General features: G+C 38.7%; 1 protein-coding gene across 1 annotated transcript in view; it reads right to left on the reverse strand.

The window, feature by feature from the left end:
- SLC49A4 (solute carrier family 49 member 4) overlaps positions 1 to 18,127 on the reverse strand; it is a 71,837-nt gene that overhangs the window by 33,692 nt on the left and 20,018 nt on the right. Inside the window, exons 2-3 of the mRNA XM_054069961.1 lie at positions 17,034 to 17,127; positions 3,813 to 4,081 (exon numbers count right to left, since the gene is read on the reverse strand). Of these exons, the coding sequence (XP_053925936.1) occupies positions 3,813 to 4,081; positions 17,034 to 17,127 (363 nt within the window). The remainder of the gene's footprint in view (positions 1 to 3,812; positions 4,082 to 17,033; positions 17,128 to 18,127) is intronic.

Raw genomic sequence — 18,127 nt, forward strand, 5'->3', positions numbered from 1 at the left:
CTGCTCTCCAGAAAATAGATTCTTTCTTCATGTACATTGGTTTTAACATCATAAGCAGTGAATAAAGAACTGACCGTAACTGATCATCCCACATCTAAGAAAAGGATGAGATGCTCTGCCACTAGAGGATGATGCTGGACATGGAAGCAAGGCTTGCCAAAAGCTGTTTATCCCCTCCTCCTGCATCTAGGTCTAAATACAGGTTTAGAGGTATACGTATGTACATGCATATGCGCACTTTAATCCCATTTTAAAAGAAGACTTCAGATTGCAGACAGGTACAACCAACAAGAATGTTACCACGCAAACCCATAAACTTTGTCCGAGGTGCTTATTATTTAACTTAATCATACTCCAGTGCCATGAGGTTATAGGTTAGGTCTTTCTCTGAAGAATGTAAAACACATTGATAATTTTTTTAAGTTACAGTAATATTTCATTACAGGTGCCCATCTGAGGCCTCTTCTATGAGTTGCCTTGAGATTCCTGCCAGTCAAATTGCTGCAGAAGGAGCAGTGAAGTAATACTTCATATTTTTTTAATTATGAAATTCAGCATGCAGTCCTTGCAGCACATACTTGCAACCCTTTAATGTTTCCCAGTGTTATAATTTGCAAGCTAACAAATTTGCCTCGCAAGCACTGCCCTCACATACAAAAGAAAAGAGCAGAATTCACTTTGGAAGCTAAAGCAGCTCCCACTACTGAAGAATAAAAGTTTGTAGTGCCATTTGAGCTTTGTGTATTACACTAGCTTCTCTATTAAAAAGTCCAGGTACTGCCAAACACATCCGATTTCTTACACGTTGCTTTGCTTCCTCATTAGGAAACCCACACCTTTATCTCCATCATCATTTACTCTACCAGAACAGATTAAGAAAAATAAATTCCCAAGACGAGTTTTAGATTGTAAGTAGGGAATAAAAGTAAGCAAAAGATAAAAGGTAAGAAATAGGTCAATAATGAGACTGAGGGAGCTGCTGTCACAAAGGAGGAACTGACTATTTGCTTCTCTACAGTGCATGTTTTTTTTAAACAAATAACGATTTTACATTGATATTTGGGAAAACTCTGTCTGCAGTCCAGAATAATTCAAACTTCCTTACGCAGATCAGGTAATACAATTCAAACCTGATTTGCTACATTTGTACTATTCCAGCTGTGAACAAGAATGTGCAGATACAGAAAGAGGTTGTGGTAACTCAGCTAAGCTCTTAGCCCACATTTGAGATAAAGGAACTGCGATTTATTAAAACACAGAAGAGACGGGAATTAACAGAGCAATTTCAGAACGGGTTTCTAAGCAATTGCTTCGTAATCATGTTTGAGGTTAAGTCCTTGGAAAATTAGCAAACTCCTGGCATGCTACGATCCCAAGTTAATAACTGACATTATTACCGTCTTTTAGAAGTCATCACCTGACTTTTGGAGACTGCTTATCTAACACTACCTCACACAACAGCAACAAGCTTCATCACAAACACAACTCCAAGGTGCTTGTCCTGTGAAACCGGCTTTCCCATAGTATCTGAAAGGAAAAGTCCTGCCAAGCCCGACCACACTTGCCAAAGAAGTGGGGAAGTAAGACATGAGTCCAATTCCTCCTTCTGCCACATCTCATAACACTTTTACTAGCAATCAGTGAAGCCAATTTCAGCTTCATTTTCTGCCCAGCTAATTAAGGGGATAAATAGCAGCCTACCACACCTATTGGGTATGTTTTGGTCCACGGATAATCAGAACTGTACAACTACCCCAAGGCAGTCACCCACCACGAGGCAGCCTCCCTTCCACCTCTAGAGCCCACCTGGCATAAACACAGGACAGGGGAGATGGGACAGTGGGGACTTTGCTCCTTCAGCTCTCCAGCGAAACAGAGCTGAGGTGAAATAGGACCCTCGAGGGATTCAAAGCAACCTCCTCTATGATGGCTTCTACCAATTTTAAACCAGTTGGATCTTTTGCCACCTTCACTGTGATTCACCGCAGGCCAGTAACATACAGAACTAGATCTTTTTCATTGCCTGAAGAGTAAAAGGAGCTGTAGCTCCTGAAAAGACACCTCATACAACAAAACTACAACCGCAGCTGCATGAAGACGCCCACCTCTGTTCAAAGCATTTTCAAATACTAAGTAAAAACTACAGATGCCCAATAAAACATGTTTCCTAGGCAGCTGAAAAGCAGCTGTAGGAACATCTTATGCTGGGACCAACAGCCCCAAACAGGTCTACAGGATGCTCCCAAACCTTCACTGGCTCAGAAAGGCAGAAAGAGCTGTGCCAAGACACAGGGCAGACAACGCCCACCTCTGAAACTTGGTGGCAAGCAAGATCCATCGCCGTTTCTGAAGAAATTGCTTAGAAAAGCCTCCCAGAAGAAAACCAAGGAGAAAGTGGATCTAATGGGCTGCTGAAAGCAACTTTTATAGTGCTACCAGACTCAAAACAGTGGTTTAGGCACAAAACTGCACTTCCTTTAGGTGGATGAACTCTTCTCTCTCCGAGGAAAATCTAAAGAGCTAAATCACTTTTCTAATCACTAGATTTTTCCTCCCATTATCTACTGCTCCTCAAAACAAAAGCTGACTTTCCTTCGTTTTTCCTTCTTTCATGCTGGCCACTTTCATCTGCCTTGAGATCTTTGGAGTCTAACATCATATTTACCTCTGAAAAAGGCTAACCAAATCCAAATTTCCTTGTTGTTGTAATACATTTGAGCCCAGTAAAAAGCAGGTTACTCAAGAATACTTGCTGAAATACTGATCCAACTTCTACAATTTCTTTAAAATGACCAGTAAAGTGGCCTGCACCCAAAAGGAGTATTAACTGACAAAATTTCCATAAGAATAACATCCAGGAATAAATGATTACAAATAGCTAACTCAATCCCATAAACCTACATGAAAACTGCACGGTGTATAGGACTTCTGGAACACTTACAGCAAACTACTGGCTGAGTTTCAGAGGCTGCAGTTTACAAGGAAAAAAACAACCTAATGTGCAGCTGCCGTGACACAGTAAAGTTCAGCTGATCTTCATTCTATATCAATTTATATCCACCAATAATCCCATTGTAGACCCTTAAGCCACTTCAGCAACTCTTCCTTAGTGCTTACTGCTAATTTTTGTGACACAAAGAGCCACAGCACGAAAAAGAGCATAAACATAAAATCTATTTTATATCAGGTGAATTTTATATCAGTGTATTTTTCCACTAAACCACTGTCACCTCATTGAAACTGCTCACCACATAAGAGTTATGTGATTTTAGTTAAAACCAAAACCTATAGAGTTTTAATCTCAATGTTAGATTCTTAAATACTAATAATCTGTACAGACTTAGAAGGCACATTCAAGTAATAAATTAAGACTGATTTAATGCAGGGAAGAATTCCATGCTAAAAGACTATTGGCTTTACATCCTCACAGAAACAGATGAAGAGAACCCACCCTGTCACAGACAGTTTTTAAATGAAAATTCAAGAAGTAAAAACCAGTTTGGAAGCACAGGGAAAGTGTAAGCTTTCCAAAGATTAGCTGATAAAAAAAAAACCAACCCTGAAATACTTCATCTGGAATCAGTCTGTACAAAAGGCTATTTTTAAATCTTTCCTACAGAAAAGGGAAAAAAATTAACCCTTCTGCTGGTACATTTTACCACTTCATTATTTTCCATCAATCAGTGACTGTTTTCTGTGCAGACCAGCCACCAGAGGGCAGTGGTTCACAAGTACCAAACACACATCAAAAGTATGTAAATTTTTTATCATTTTTTTCTCTTTAAAAAAAACTATTCTTTTTTAAACCACACCTGCATAGAGGACAGCCTCAATGCGGTCCTTGATGTGTTCAGTGTTGCTCTGAGATGCGAGCGAGTGGCGAGATGTTCCATTAGGAGATGGCACTACAAGAGGTCCCACCAGAAATGCACCAGCAGCGCCCAGGTAATTCAGCAGCGACGCGATGGCTGTTGCTGTGGCACGTTCATCCGGAGAAAACCACGTCGTGGAAAGAAATGGTGCTGCATTCATCACAGTTGGCCCTGCCAAGCCATTTAAGAGCTGCCCTCCATGAATCAGCCTGGAACAGAGAATAGAGACCAGAGTCATTGGGGTGACAATTGCTTGCTTGCTTTCTTTCTTTCTATTTTTTTTCTTTTTTTTTTTTTTTTAATTAAAAAAGCATGTAAGATACGGAGATGGGGATGGAACGACTGCACAAAGAAATGAAAGTCCTGTGCAAAAAAAGATATTCAATACACTAAAAGAAGTCAAATTAGACTGATTTAAGGAATCCAGAGCTACACGTTCTCATTACCTCAGATAAATTGAGAAGCAAATGTTCTCTTCAAAGCAGGAAAGGAAGAGGGAATAAAAGGAACTTTCTTTGCAGACAAAGGGTATCATGATAGGATGTAAAATAGGAAAAGTGTAGTAGCAGGAAAGTTTTAAATTACAAACATCTTAAACCTGACCCCTTGCCTGCATAAAATCCTGACAGAAGATTTACATTAGTTATGGCAGAACCAAAACTGAAACATTTCAGCAAAACACTCTGCATATTTTTTCACTGCATTATTTATTTTTATTTACACACTCAGATGAGCTCTATATGCCTACAGATGAGGAGGCCGGGCTGTTGAGGTTTCCAAGAGAATCGTCTTCTCCAGCAATCTGGCCATGCTCAACACACTGCCGAAACAGCCAAGCACACCCAGATTTTTCTTGTTTTTCACACTCATTGAGATTTAACAGATAAGACTGGTGACAGAACAGAGATAGTACTTCCAAGCAGTGAAGTCTCTGAAAACTTTGGCTTAATATTAGTACAATGAGCACATACAGAAAGGACTTTTTGAAAGCTCTCCTACACGTGGGAGTCAGCCAGAAACCTTCCACTTTGACTTTTCCAAAAAGTGATCAGCCATTAAAGGCAAAAGCATTTAGGAATTTACATAAAAAACTCATGCCTAAAAAGCAATGAGTGAGTCAAACAAAACATTGCAATGGCAGATCTAGCCATTGGGCAATAAAATGGTGGCAGATGATATTTTTAAATGGGCGGTGTTTTTTCTAAGCATAGCAGGAACTGGATGTTATTGTTGCAAGACCTGAGTTGTCAGACATAAAAAGCTACGGCCTGAAGATGGGGAAACATAAGCTAGCAGTTAGGCAATGTTTCAACCCACAAATGGCTGAATAACGTACAGTGTAACAAGAGTTTTTTAAAGGACAGAAATGGACAAAATATTCAAAAGAAATGCTGACAGACGCGGTTGCAATAAAAAGCAAGAGCTGCCACTGATTGTCAGTGGATTAGAAATTAAATTTTCAAACAAAATTTATAAAAATATATAAAAAATAAAAAAGACTAACCTATTTCATACCATCTGAAGGAAACTTTTTCCAAACTGGGACAGAAGGAAAGTAATATCCACTCTTAAATATAAGCAATTTTTTTGAAAGTCCACATAGCAAGGACAGATTTCATGTCTATCTGTTCATGATGTGCCTCATACAGACATCACCAAGGCAGTCAGGCCTTTTTAATGCTTGTTAAAACTGCCCCACTTCCCCCCAAAAATTAAAATTAAACAGTTTCAAATAAGTAAAAAGCACCTGCCTAAATGATGAATTGGTGTAGTTTTCTGGAGGACACACTACATGAAGCCCTTATGGTTACTCTCCAACCCCACGTACTTTGGAGAAACCAAGGTACCCTTGTGTACATCGGTATTGTCATTCTACTCCTGACACTACAATAAGTTATTCTCAAACTTATCCTAAACTGTTCCAGGATAGAGCTATGCCACATTTCAGTAGTAACTGCAGTAACTACCACAACATATAGAGATTTTATTTCAGTATTTCCTCTCGCTCTAAAGTGAATTTAATGCTTAAATTGTGGTTTGTTATTGTTTGCTATTGTTTGCATTACCAGAAAATAACCTTCATAGCTCTAGGTGCCATACTGACACTTTGGTTCATATATCCAACTATGGTAATATTGTTTTAATTCAAATATGCCCACTCTATTGAAATCCTAAGAGCAAATAAAACTCACTAAAATCAGAAGAAGATACAACAGTTCTTCAGCAACACCTATGGGCATGTAGGCACTTCATCTGGTAGAAGGATAAAAGTTTTGCAAAAAAAAAAAAACAAAAAACCCAAATCAACCCTGAGACAAAAAAACACAGTTTGTATACCATGAGAATTACACATACTCTTCATGTACTTACACTTCAGATTTAGATTATGTCTATCAAACTCCACCATCTGAACAAAGCTCTATAACTGACCCCTACACTCAAAGGAGAAACAGATGTTACGATCCAAAGGGAGAAAGCATTATCTTAATCCAGAATATTAATTCTACATTACTTTCCTGTCTTAGTTTCTTTTCAAAGAGGGAGCCAATTCTTGTGTCTGTAGATCTCTGCTGTTGGTGTTCCCTGGCTGCTCTCTCTCCTGCCTTACCCTGCCTGGTGTGCTGTCTGTTCCCACGGATTTGCCCTTCCATCTGCATTTTTGGCATTTACCAAGCTTGACATTATCATCCAGGGTAGAGCAGCTCTTATCTTAATATTGCTTAATTTTTCAAGTCTAACATATCTGGGATAGTAAGCACTATTTTCAGACTAAATTGCCACGGATATAGAGACTGCTTCCTCAAACATCTCTGCATATGATAACAGCCTAAACTGTATTTTATCTATTTTTTGATACTTGCTTGAATTAAAATACTTTTTTCCTGAGAAAAACATTATTTGTATTGTTCCTTTACAGATCCTTAAACTCATTTCCCTTGAGAGGCAGGGACGAGAGATTCAAAACACGATTCTGTGCATTGACTAAGCTGCTACTCTGGGAGACACATGTAGCAGCCGCTCCATCTGACAGAGAAATATGAACATAACAGTATTGGTGGCTTTTTGCTGTTTGTTACAACATCTTATCATGACCGTGCTAGATTTTGGTCTCACAGCCCACAGGAATCACCTCTTGTACACTATCAGTGCTAAAAATTGCTCCAACACCAAGAGACATTTATTTCTGTTATTCTCCTATTTTCTTCTTGCTTCTGCTACCAAAATGGTGCAAAGACCAACTGCATTTTTCCCTGTCAGTGTTTCAGTTCCATTCTAAGATTTATTGTTAGCCCTTTTCTCAGGGAAGAGAATTTAGCCCAGGACCCTACCCAGATGGAAAAAAAACTTCTCAGTCTTATTACACTAACACGGTAATTTTCATCTCTTATTTATCCAGCTCTGCTCTGTTTTCAGATGCATTACTTATCCAATCATCACCTAATTATTTTCATGTATCAAAAAGTACAAAGTTATCAAGTTCAAATAATAGAAAATAACACAAGAGTAGAAGGCTTTTTAATCACAATCGCAAAAGTGAAAATGGGAAAAAATGACACCAGAAATTCATCCCCAGCTAAAAAATATTTATGATTGTCTAGCTTAAAGCAAAAGTGGGCAAGTAAACATCTAGCCAAAACATCTTATTTCTAACTATTTCAGAAGCCTTGACCTCGGTGCTAATCAATTTTTGGGCTCTGCCAAACTTGTAAGTTCAGTTTAGCACACAAAACCTTCCCAAAAAACCAAAATATTATTTGAGGACTGGTAGTAAATACTAGTGCTAAATATCATGTCCTACAGCCCCACAGTAATGGATAAATTACGCATTTACATCACGTGTATATCTATCCATATACAAAATTTCAACAGATACGCATGTATACATATGCAACTTTGCACAAAATAAAGATCATGTTTGTTCCTAAACCACTCTCTGAACCACACAGAGGTAGAAGAAGGGATAGTTCAAGTACAACAATATAAATTAGAGAAGAAAAACTCATCTTGTACTATATTGTCATCTCTTTCCAAATTTTTTTGTCAAGTCACATTATAAATAACTTAAATTATACATTTTTCATCACTTACGTGAGAGAACATATTATATAAGTATTAAGAACTAACCGGGCTACACCTGCTTTATTCACTCCCTGCTGTCACTGTTGCAACATCCTAACAGGCAGCAACAACAAATAAAACATGTAAAGCTAGAAATCCTGAAATTAAAATATCACTGAGCAAACTGGATGTGAAAAAAAAAAAGTGTGATTATACAGGAAAAAGGTTTCAGTGATTGATGATCATACCGTACAGTTAAGACGGGAAAGAGCTTCCATTTACAGTCAGCTTTATTTATCTTTTTCTCTTTGTACAGATTGAAACTTTCCACCCATGGTTACAGTCCCATCAGGTAGTGGATCTGTTTAGCTATTAAAAAGCTTTGTGTACATAAACACTTTTTCTATGTAAAAAAGACAGATATTTAATGTTTCTGCTGCAGTATGCCTCATGCCTACATTTAGGAGCATTTTAAATGAAAGAGAATCTCATTAGTTTCTGTACTGAGACAGGGAAACAAAGGCAACAGTAGAGGGCAAATGACTGGCCCAAAAAATTACTTTTAATACAACAGATTTAAACCATCATACTAAAATAAGTCTCCAAAGCTCAGTTCTAAGATGTGTTAATTGAACTTGTTTTGGGAAGGCCAGGACTGAAAAAGTCGTATAAATATTTTACCACTGATTAACAAAGTGGAAAAAGCTTTTTCATCTTTTCTTTGGCAGACAACAGAGGAAGAAAGAGGTCCCGTTGCATTGCTCTGGCTCTCCAAACAGATTTTCTCTAGTAGCCTCTGACGAGCTCCTGCTCAACAGCGAAATTAGGTTCCTCAGACTCCAAGGAAAGACCAGAGCTCATCTCAAGAGCCTTGTGACTTCTACCATGCTTTTGCTACTAGATGCCATGAGAATTGACCACTTAGTCACTATTCAAAATTCTATACAAATGCAATGAAAAAAAGAAGGTAATTCAGTTTTGCTGCTATTTAGCAAATTGTGGGGAGCAGCAGTTGCTGAGAGAGCCTGCCTGCTGCTGCACAAAAACATGGCTGTGGTGTGCCTCTTCGTCTGGAAAAGTTTAGTAGATTAATTGCTTATTCTAACAATTAAAGTAAAAAAGGATTCCAGATAAAGAAGTTAATGTTTTACAGAAACGCACGGCTGATTTTTCTTTCACATGCCTGACATTTTCACTCATTGGAAGTAGTGGATTGTTCAGCTCCTGCTAATTTGGAAGACAAATGAGTTTATACAGTGATTAGCTCATTGTGGGAACTACTGGAAGCAAATGAAAGAGACCCTTCCACTGGAGGACTTAAGAGCACTTTTCAAGTGCTATTGAATTTAGCCTCACCACATGGCAACAAAGCAAGTAAGTACCTCCTATTCTAGAACGTCTACATTGATGTATGATGCAAGTTCTTCGCCCAGAAAAGGAATACCAGAAGACATGGGCATCCACATTATATGTTAGGAGATTTATTATACCTTGGAGGGAACGGATACCATTTTTTAAAAGAACGACCTCTGATTTTTCACAATCAAGTTACTAGAAAAGGATAAAACTTTTCCTTCAGACTCACAAAAATGAATGGAACAGAAGAACCCTCTATTAAGTGGAACCTTTTCAGGTACTTTTTAAAGCAAAGATAAAATTAAGAAGGTAAAATCCATGTTTTACAGCAATTCACTGCTATGGAGTAAAGGGAGAACCCAATGCAAATGCTATTCTGCTCATAACCTGAAGTCAGTGCAGTAAGGCTTTATGTCTGGGAAATGACTGGAAAGAAAAATACCTCTGGGTAAAGCAATGAATTCATCTATTAAAAGTAACATTCTGAAAGATGAATTTCATGGAAATGTACTTCCTTTCAATATTTTCATTAAATGATATATTTATACTACAAAAGCTCTATGCCTTCTGGATATTCATGGATTGAGGCCATTAGCATTTTTAGCTTGGTTTTGATGCATGCGACCACTGATATATGGAATAATTTAAAGCTATTTTTTCCTCATCAGTAAGAAAAATTATTACAAGCAGAAAGCCTGAGTCACTGTGTGGTACATTATTTCTAGCAATAACATGAAAAAGAAAAAAGACAAAACCTTAAAAATGTACTGTTCACCATTGTCATCAGGAACACAGTCATGTTTTGCCCCCTGTACAAAACCCATGTCCTCAGCAGAGTCTGTCACATCATTTTGGCAGCGGACTTGGAAAAGACCACAGCATCTCCCAGACACCCCAGCCTCCTACCTCTTCTCCCACTCTTAAAGAAAACAGCAAAAACGTTTGCAATGGTCTGAAAAATAGCGAGTTTTGGTTTTAAAACTAAAAGGATTGGAAAAAAAGAATTACTCCAAAACTATTATTACCAAGAGCTTGCCAAGAGACAGACAAGGATATGCTAGGAGAGGAAGCAGCAGTCTCCGGCCAAGTCCCCGACATCTCCATCAGGCATCCTGGCAGAGGAAAGAGATGAGGTGGGCGGACAGTGAGAGCCCTGGCAGAACGGTGACAAATTCACTCTCACCCTCACACCATGTTATTCTGCAGCCACCAAAGCTGTCAAACAGCTGCAAAGAGGGTTTTTTCACTTAAGTCTTTCTTCGAGTTGAAGGATGAGGGCAGATGAAACCAAAGCTTCTTTTTGCAATTTTATTTTTATTAAATGTTGGGAAGGGTTTTTTTTCTTTTAAAGCTAACTCACTCCACAAACCTGATATCTTTAAAGCAATGCTAATGGAAGATATACTCATCAAATAAGAACAGTCCCAAAATAAATAGCATTGCTGTAAGCATGAAGTAGGCAATTACATTACAGGTAATGAGGCAAAACATCCTGAAACAAGTTATCAAGGAAGGGCACCAGGACTGGCTGCTATCAGCGCTGCTGATGGGAGATCGCTTGGCACAAGATAGATTCTAAGTAGGATTTTTCAGTAAAAGAGGAGAAGAGTACAGCAAATTAGAAAATGGGATAAATAAGACCTCTTAAGCTACAGAAAGAGCAAGGTGGTGTTTTGATCATAATGCAGCAACTTTGATACAAATTCAATTAATACGAATTCTTCTTCAAGGCCAGAAGTTAGCCAACAGAATACCAGTCACAAGACTGAGGCAAAGAGTTCAGTATGACTAAAGATTAAAAGCTTTCTAGAGTTGAGGATAACACCTGTCATTAAATGAGATGGAGCTAAATATCCCATAAAGAATATAAATTCTCTTCCCTTCCAGCAAAGGCTTGTTCTAGTAGAGGCCTCGTAGAAATGCTGCCATTAAATATTGCTGCAATTCCAAGCCCTTTCTAAGATTTCAGAGTTTCCTTTAACATATCTATTGGACTTATCACTGAATTTACACAGGGTCTGTAAAGCTCTTAATTCAGCAGCTACCTCCGTCGCTCGGGGAGGCGGATGACACCCACTGTGCCACAGCAGAAACACAGCACAGGAGCAAGAGGAAAAAGTATTTATCACCAAAACTGTTGAGCTGCTTCCTTTCTCCACTAAAGCTGCTTCAGCTGAAGGAGAAGCTGATTTGTCTGCCACTAAAGTGGCTCCATTTGGGGGTGTTTTTCTGAGCAGAGAAGTGTGTTCAGTATTGCCAGGGAATACGAGAATCTTAATGCATCTTTTTGTTACTGGAATTACATCTCCAAGTTGCCCCTTTGCACTTTTCAGGCATGAGAAAGGTGGTTCATGGTCATTTCAGGACCAAGGAAGACAAAATATGAGATCATCCCATGTCACTCTTAAAGTTTTCAGGGGTGAAAAAAGAGAAACGTGGAACTATTGCAAAATAAGTCTAACAGGAATAAGATACAAACTAGGTTGCAACTAGCTAATAGAAACAAAAAGTACCAAAGACGTGGTGAGAGCAAATCTTAAAATATAATAAAGGAAAAAGTTAACTTTAATATATCTAAGAGTAAGCAAAAAAAAAAAATCCAAATCCTAGGAAGTGTTATTATTAAAGAAAAAAAACCTTTATAGGATTTACCAGTTACCAGTGTGTCCCCCATAAACAACTTTGTAAATAACCACTCCTATTTCCACTGTCATTCTCTGCGTTATTGTTTTGCTAACTTCCCAACAAATGTTTTAATGCTACTTGCTGCCAAGGAGTGCCCTCTCACTGCTGTGACTCAAGGTCCTCAGTAAATATTTCTCTGTTGTGAAATCTAATGTGAAGGCCAAACACTACCAGCCCACAAGCATACTAAGTTCTAATAAATTGGTTAATTAATATATTCAATCTAAATGACAAATTATGTTACATCCTTTACCTCCATGTCTTTAATTATCCTGTCTTTCAAAACATTTTAAGAAGTCTTACATCACACAGTCAGTCCTAAAAGCCACAGATTTATAGCTATGAGATGATTTCATCATTAATTTCCTTCTTTCTTACACATTCCAGCTCTTACAGCTTTTTCCCTAGATTTATTACTTTAGAATTATATGGAAGGCCGGAGCGGTATATAAATCTATTCCTAAACACAGAATATGAGATAAATATGAAGTGTTCTGTAGGGGAAAAAAACAAACCTAATTCTGTCTATTAAAAAAAAAAAATGGTCTCCTAGTAATATTAATGTTCAGGATAAAATAATAAATCCTAAAAGAGTCTAATGAAAATATTCACTTAGTGCAAAGCAGTAGTCAAAAAGGAAAGGACTGGACAAATGCTAGCAAAAAGCATTAGCAGTGCTCTGGTAACCTTCAGGGAAGGACAGAAGGTATATGCTCAGGAATGGTACAATTTTAATGTCTTTTTTTTTTTCTGTTCTATATAATTTGCATTAACTGAACTAAAACAAATGGCTGTGGTAAATGAGGCTTCCATAAAATTTAGAAAGGAATAATGGTTTGGAGTTTATTCTTAGAAGTTAACTTTACTGTCATACATCTGGCACATTTGATAAACCCAGAAGTGTATGGCACATAAGAAAAATACTTTTTAACTTCATCTGTATGATACACACATTAGTCTCACAGGTTAGTGGGCTGGGGAGGAAAGCAGGTAGCACCATATGAGTACGTGACTGGGACTTTAGTTGTCCATGGTTGGTTCCTCAATCTCATACCCAAGTCCATACTTCCACATTTTCGCCATGCTCTCTCACTTCAGTCTTCAGTGAATTTATGCAGTTCTGGCATTGATTTCCCAGTACAGTGTTAGGTCACACAGACAGAATGTGAAAATTCCCGATAAGGAACAGCTGCTTTAAGAGAGACACTCAAATGTGCAACCTGAACTCTCCCTTAGACAAATCATGCACAAACATGGACACCAAATGAACTGAAAACAGAGGTTAAGGTTTGTGTTTAAAACATCACCCAGAGAACTGGAGATGGTCTTAGTCTGCTATTATATGCTACAGCCAAACGAATAATTACAAACTAGAAAGGAGCTTAACAACATACTTGAATATTACAGGTCTGTGTGAGATAAGGCATATAAAGCAGCCAGGATTAAATGTCAGTCTTAACAGTGATTCCCTCATATCTGTGATTGCTCTGATAGGTGATGTGCTTTAGTAACTCTCCTTAATGTTAAATTACAAGAGCTTAGGGAGCAGAGACAGCTACGAAGTAGAAAAGAAAAATAAACCTGACAAACCTCATGAACGTTCTTGTAATTTTATGTATCTTAACTCTGACATAATCACCCCATGGAAATCCTTCAGTACATTACTGCACATTACCCAGGCACTAAAGGAACATATTACAAAACATGCAAAAGCATTTAAAGAAATTCCTGTTACACTGGCTTCTGAAATGCTGCAATGTGCACAATCTTGTCCATCTGACTGGCTCTGTAATGTTCAAATTGTTGTATTAGCACATACACACATTCAGAGTAAGTGCACAGTTTAGTGCTCAGCCAGTTGTTGCTAATGCATTAAGCGGTAATGCTCATCTCAAAAATATTATTTTATTTGGTATTATGCTTCAGTAATTGATGAAAATTGGCCTCCGGTCCTAACCCTCAAAACAATGCAGGTTGCCTGGTATAACATCACAAAGTGTGTACATTTACAGTGTCTCCGGAAAGCTTCATTGAAAATCCTCCTTTTGCTTCACACAGTTAGCTAGAACTAATTCTCTGTAGATTTTTTTAAACTATGTAAAAGATCGAACTACTTCCTCAGGTACAGCTACAATTCTTTAAAACTTTCCTTTCTTTTGGAGTAGACGAAATAAGCAATTTTATCAGTGTCAGCTGGAGATGACACATACTTTCACAGCATGAATTAATTAAATAAATAACCTTCTCCATCAGGAATTTGCTCATGCTCTTTTTTGTAACCCCAATATGGTTTTCAAGAGTATCGTAGAATCATAGAATAGTTTGGGTTGGGAGGGACTTTAAAGATCATCCAGTTCCAACTCCCTGCCATGGGCAGGGACACCTCCCACTGGCTCAGGCTGCCCAAGGCCCCATCCAACCTGGCCTTGAACACCTCCAGGGATGGGGCAGCCACAGCTTCCCTGGGCAACCTGGGCCAGTGCCTCACCACTCTCATAGTGAAGAAATTCTTCCTTATATCAAGCCTAAATCTGCCCCTCTTGAGTTTATACCCACTGCCCCTCATCCTACCACTACAAGCCTTCGTAAGCAGTCCCTCCCCAGCTTTCCTGTAGCCCCTTCAGGTACTGGAAGGTCGCTATAAGATCTCCTCTGAGCTTTCTCTTCTCCAGGCGGAAAAACCCCAGCTCTCTCAGATGATGCTCCAGCCCTCTGATCATTCTCCTAGCCCTCCTCTGGACCTGTTCCAACAGCTCCATATCCTTCTTATACTGAGGATTCCAGAACTGAACACATTATTCCAGATGAGGTGTCACAAGAGAGGAATAGAGGGGCAGAATCACTTCCCTCGCCCTGCTGACCACGCTGCTTGTGATGCAGCCCAGGACACAGTTGGCCTTCTGGGCTGCGAGCGCACATTGCCGGCTCATATTAAGCTTCTCATCAACCAGCACCCCCAAGTCCTTCTCTGTAGGGCTGCTCTCAATCACATCATCCCCCATCCTGTACTGAAACCGCGGATTGCCCCGACCCAGGTGTAGGACCTTACACTTGGCCTTGTTGAACCCCATGATGTTCTCACAGCCCCACTTCTCCAGTCTGTCCAGGTCCCTCTGGATAACATCCTGTCCTTCCGGTGTGGCAACTACACCACTCAGCTTGGTGTCCTCTGCAAACTTGCTGAGGGTGCACTCAATCTTACTGTTCATATCGCTGACGAAGATATTAAACAGCACTAGATGAAGATATTAAACAGCACTGTATCATCATACTTATACATCTCATCAGACTCATAGTTCACAGCCATTCCTTCTCCAGTTAAAGAAGCTATTCTTTGACTGTTTCTCCTTAAGTGTTCATTTCACCTTTCTCCCAGAACTCCTCATTGTAGTTATGCCAGAAAACCTTGTTTAAAGATGATCACAACATGTGCAAACTCTTCTTCCCACTCTCAAAATTATACCTGTATCTAAATTGTATTTGGGAATTTCTTCTTCACTTCTTACAGTCTTCATCCTTTCTTTGGTAAAGCCTAAGGCAGCACAAGTCTTTTGGAATAAACGATAAATTAAAAGTGACACAAGACACTGCATTTCATTGCATTTAAGCCATCTGGCCCATTTAAAATATACATATATTTAATCCAAGATTGGTCAGAATGGATGAACTGGATATTGAGCATCCCTTGGCATCTTGAGAAAAGGCAAAACAAGGGCACAGTTCTTCCTGGCCTCCTTAACGGTACATCTTTACCTTAAAAGGCTCACTGTGAACGGTAGCACAATATGGTTAATTCAGCCTCCTCTGCTCACAAAGTCCTTGAACACCACATTGAAACAGGCAACCCTGGGTACCTCGGGTGCTTATATACCCACTGAGCACCTAAGAACTGAAAGAGCGTCCCATCCTGCTCACCACACTGCACTTACTTTACCAAGCCATCCATCACATACTAGGCTGCTTACTCCTGAGTGGGACTAGCTCTACAACCAACGTGTTCAACACATTCTCAGCCCTCTCTCTGAGCCTCTCCCTTTGTTTTATCCAGTCACCTGCCCTCTACTCCACACCAAACTTTTTCTTTCTCAATGTATAGGTTTCCAAGCTCATTTTCAGTGTAAGCAACAGTAAGGAAAAAAAGCAACTTGCTGAAATAATACAGGGACTACTTTGAAGCCAACTGGAGTTCAAGGGAACAAAACCACATAAAAACCTTTTATAAATAAGTTGTTTTCTTAGTGCTTACCTGTTATGCAAGCATAACTAGTGAAGAGCCAGTACTACTACTGTTTTTAAAGAAGTAGAAAAATGCAGTAATGCCTGTAGTCCTTCCTCCTTCAGCATGAGAGACAAAAGAAAGTTAAGTGAACAAGTGATCCATATTCCCTATGAAACAAAACTAGTGTGACTCCTGTACTTACCAAAGAGTCCCAGGTTCAGGATACACTGATGGGACCCTCCAATTGTTTGGACTGTGTGATTTTTAGGAAGGAATTTGTCTCTATCACAAACTCTTAAACTGCACATGTACAGAAAGCATTCTTTTCAACCACAGGGAAAGTACAAGACTACTTTCGAATGCATACTGGAAGGGACTATGTGATAAGACCATTTTGCATAAATTCATCTATCTTGCTGCACAACCCTATACATCCGGTATGAGAAACACGAAGTAATTATTTAACATTTACATACAAATTACATATTTTTGGGATTTGTGGTACGGTTCCCTGTGTGATCTTGGGCCAGTTCCTGAACCTGTCTCAATTTCATTCCCCTTGTTTGCAAAACAGATTAACAGTAGTTATGCAGGATGGGTGAGGCTTAATTAACCCAAGTTTGTAAAGGGCTTTCTGATCTTCAGACACTATGTACAAGGACGACTAGAAAAATCAATTTAAGCAGCAAAGCAGCATGTAGTCCATCCATGTCCACGCTACAAACATTTAGCATATCAAATTCATACAGAAAATTTGAACAAACATTTCTCTGCAGTAGCAGCAAAAGTTATGTTAACATAAAGTATAAAATATGTATATTAAAAATAACTAATTCACTTACTTCTTCCTAATTTCTAGGTCTGAAACTGGAACGCATCTCAGGCCAGCTCCCAATACCATGAGGGATGATGTTAGTAACACAGTTACCCTCAGACCTAAGAAAAAAAACCAAACAAACAATATTTTACAAGCTAACTCAGAAATGTTTTATTAAAAATGTTGCCTAAATATATCTGTATTTACATGTAGTCTCACAGAAGAAGCAATGCATCTCTCTTTCAAATCCTAAATGTGTTGGTGCCCATATGAATTACAGATACATTGTGAAATCCTGTGTTATTTTCTATACTTGCACTCCAGAACTACAAAGAGTCACTCTGGGCAAACTATCCCACAAGACTGTACCCAAAATTTTACACATTTTTGGCAGTGTGATAATAAAAAAGTGATAATAAATGTATCATCAAAATGTATAATATGCCCTTTGGAATTACAAGGATCAGAGAATGCACTGCTATGTGTGACATGAAATCTAGGCAGATCCAAAGAAAAGTGTGGACTTGTACATTCTTTTCCAATCACTTCATAAGCCAAAACACAGAATTGTTATCGTTTTCTTTTATAAGGCAGATACGCATCTCATCCTGAAGAAATAACCATTTATTCAGGGGGAAAAAAGTGCAAGTATTTTTTTGCAGTCCTTGCAATTAGGCCAGGTTTTCACTGAGCTCAGCTAAATTGTCAGAGGCTGTAAATACAGTACTTTAGAAAAAGTTAGAATTGACTGATTCCTTGAACGTATTTTTGCCTCATACTGCGATTCTCAACTGAAGGAACAACTTTATCCTAGTGCTGCAAACCCTTTGGCCAGCAGCGCGCTTGCTGCCACTAAGGTGTTTCCATCAGCAGCAAACAACAGAACAGTGACAGCTGAAGGGTTTAACCTCCAGAATCTTGTAGCACACCAAAATCATTAATATGCACAATTAAAAACTGCTGATACAGTCTATACCTGTGAGGTTGTAATACTTCAAACAATTTCACAGCAAAAACAGAAAATAAAGGGCTTCCATGTTCTTAGCAGAACATAAAAAGAACAATTAAATGACGGCAAACATGCAGTATCTCTAACATTTAGATGAAATGAGTAACGAC

Source organism: Cuculus canorus, chromosome 6, assembly GCF_017976375.1.
Source record: "Cuculus canorus isolate bCucCan1 chromosome 6, bCucCan1.pri, whole genome shotgun sequence".
NCBI classification, from domain to species: Eukaryota; Metazoa; Chordata; class Aves; order Cuculiformes; family Cuculidae; genus Cuculus; species Cuculus canorus.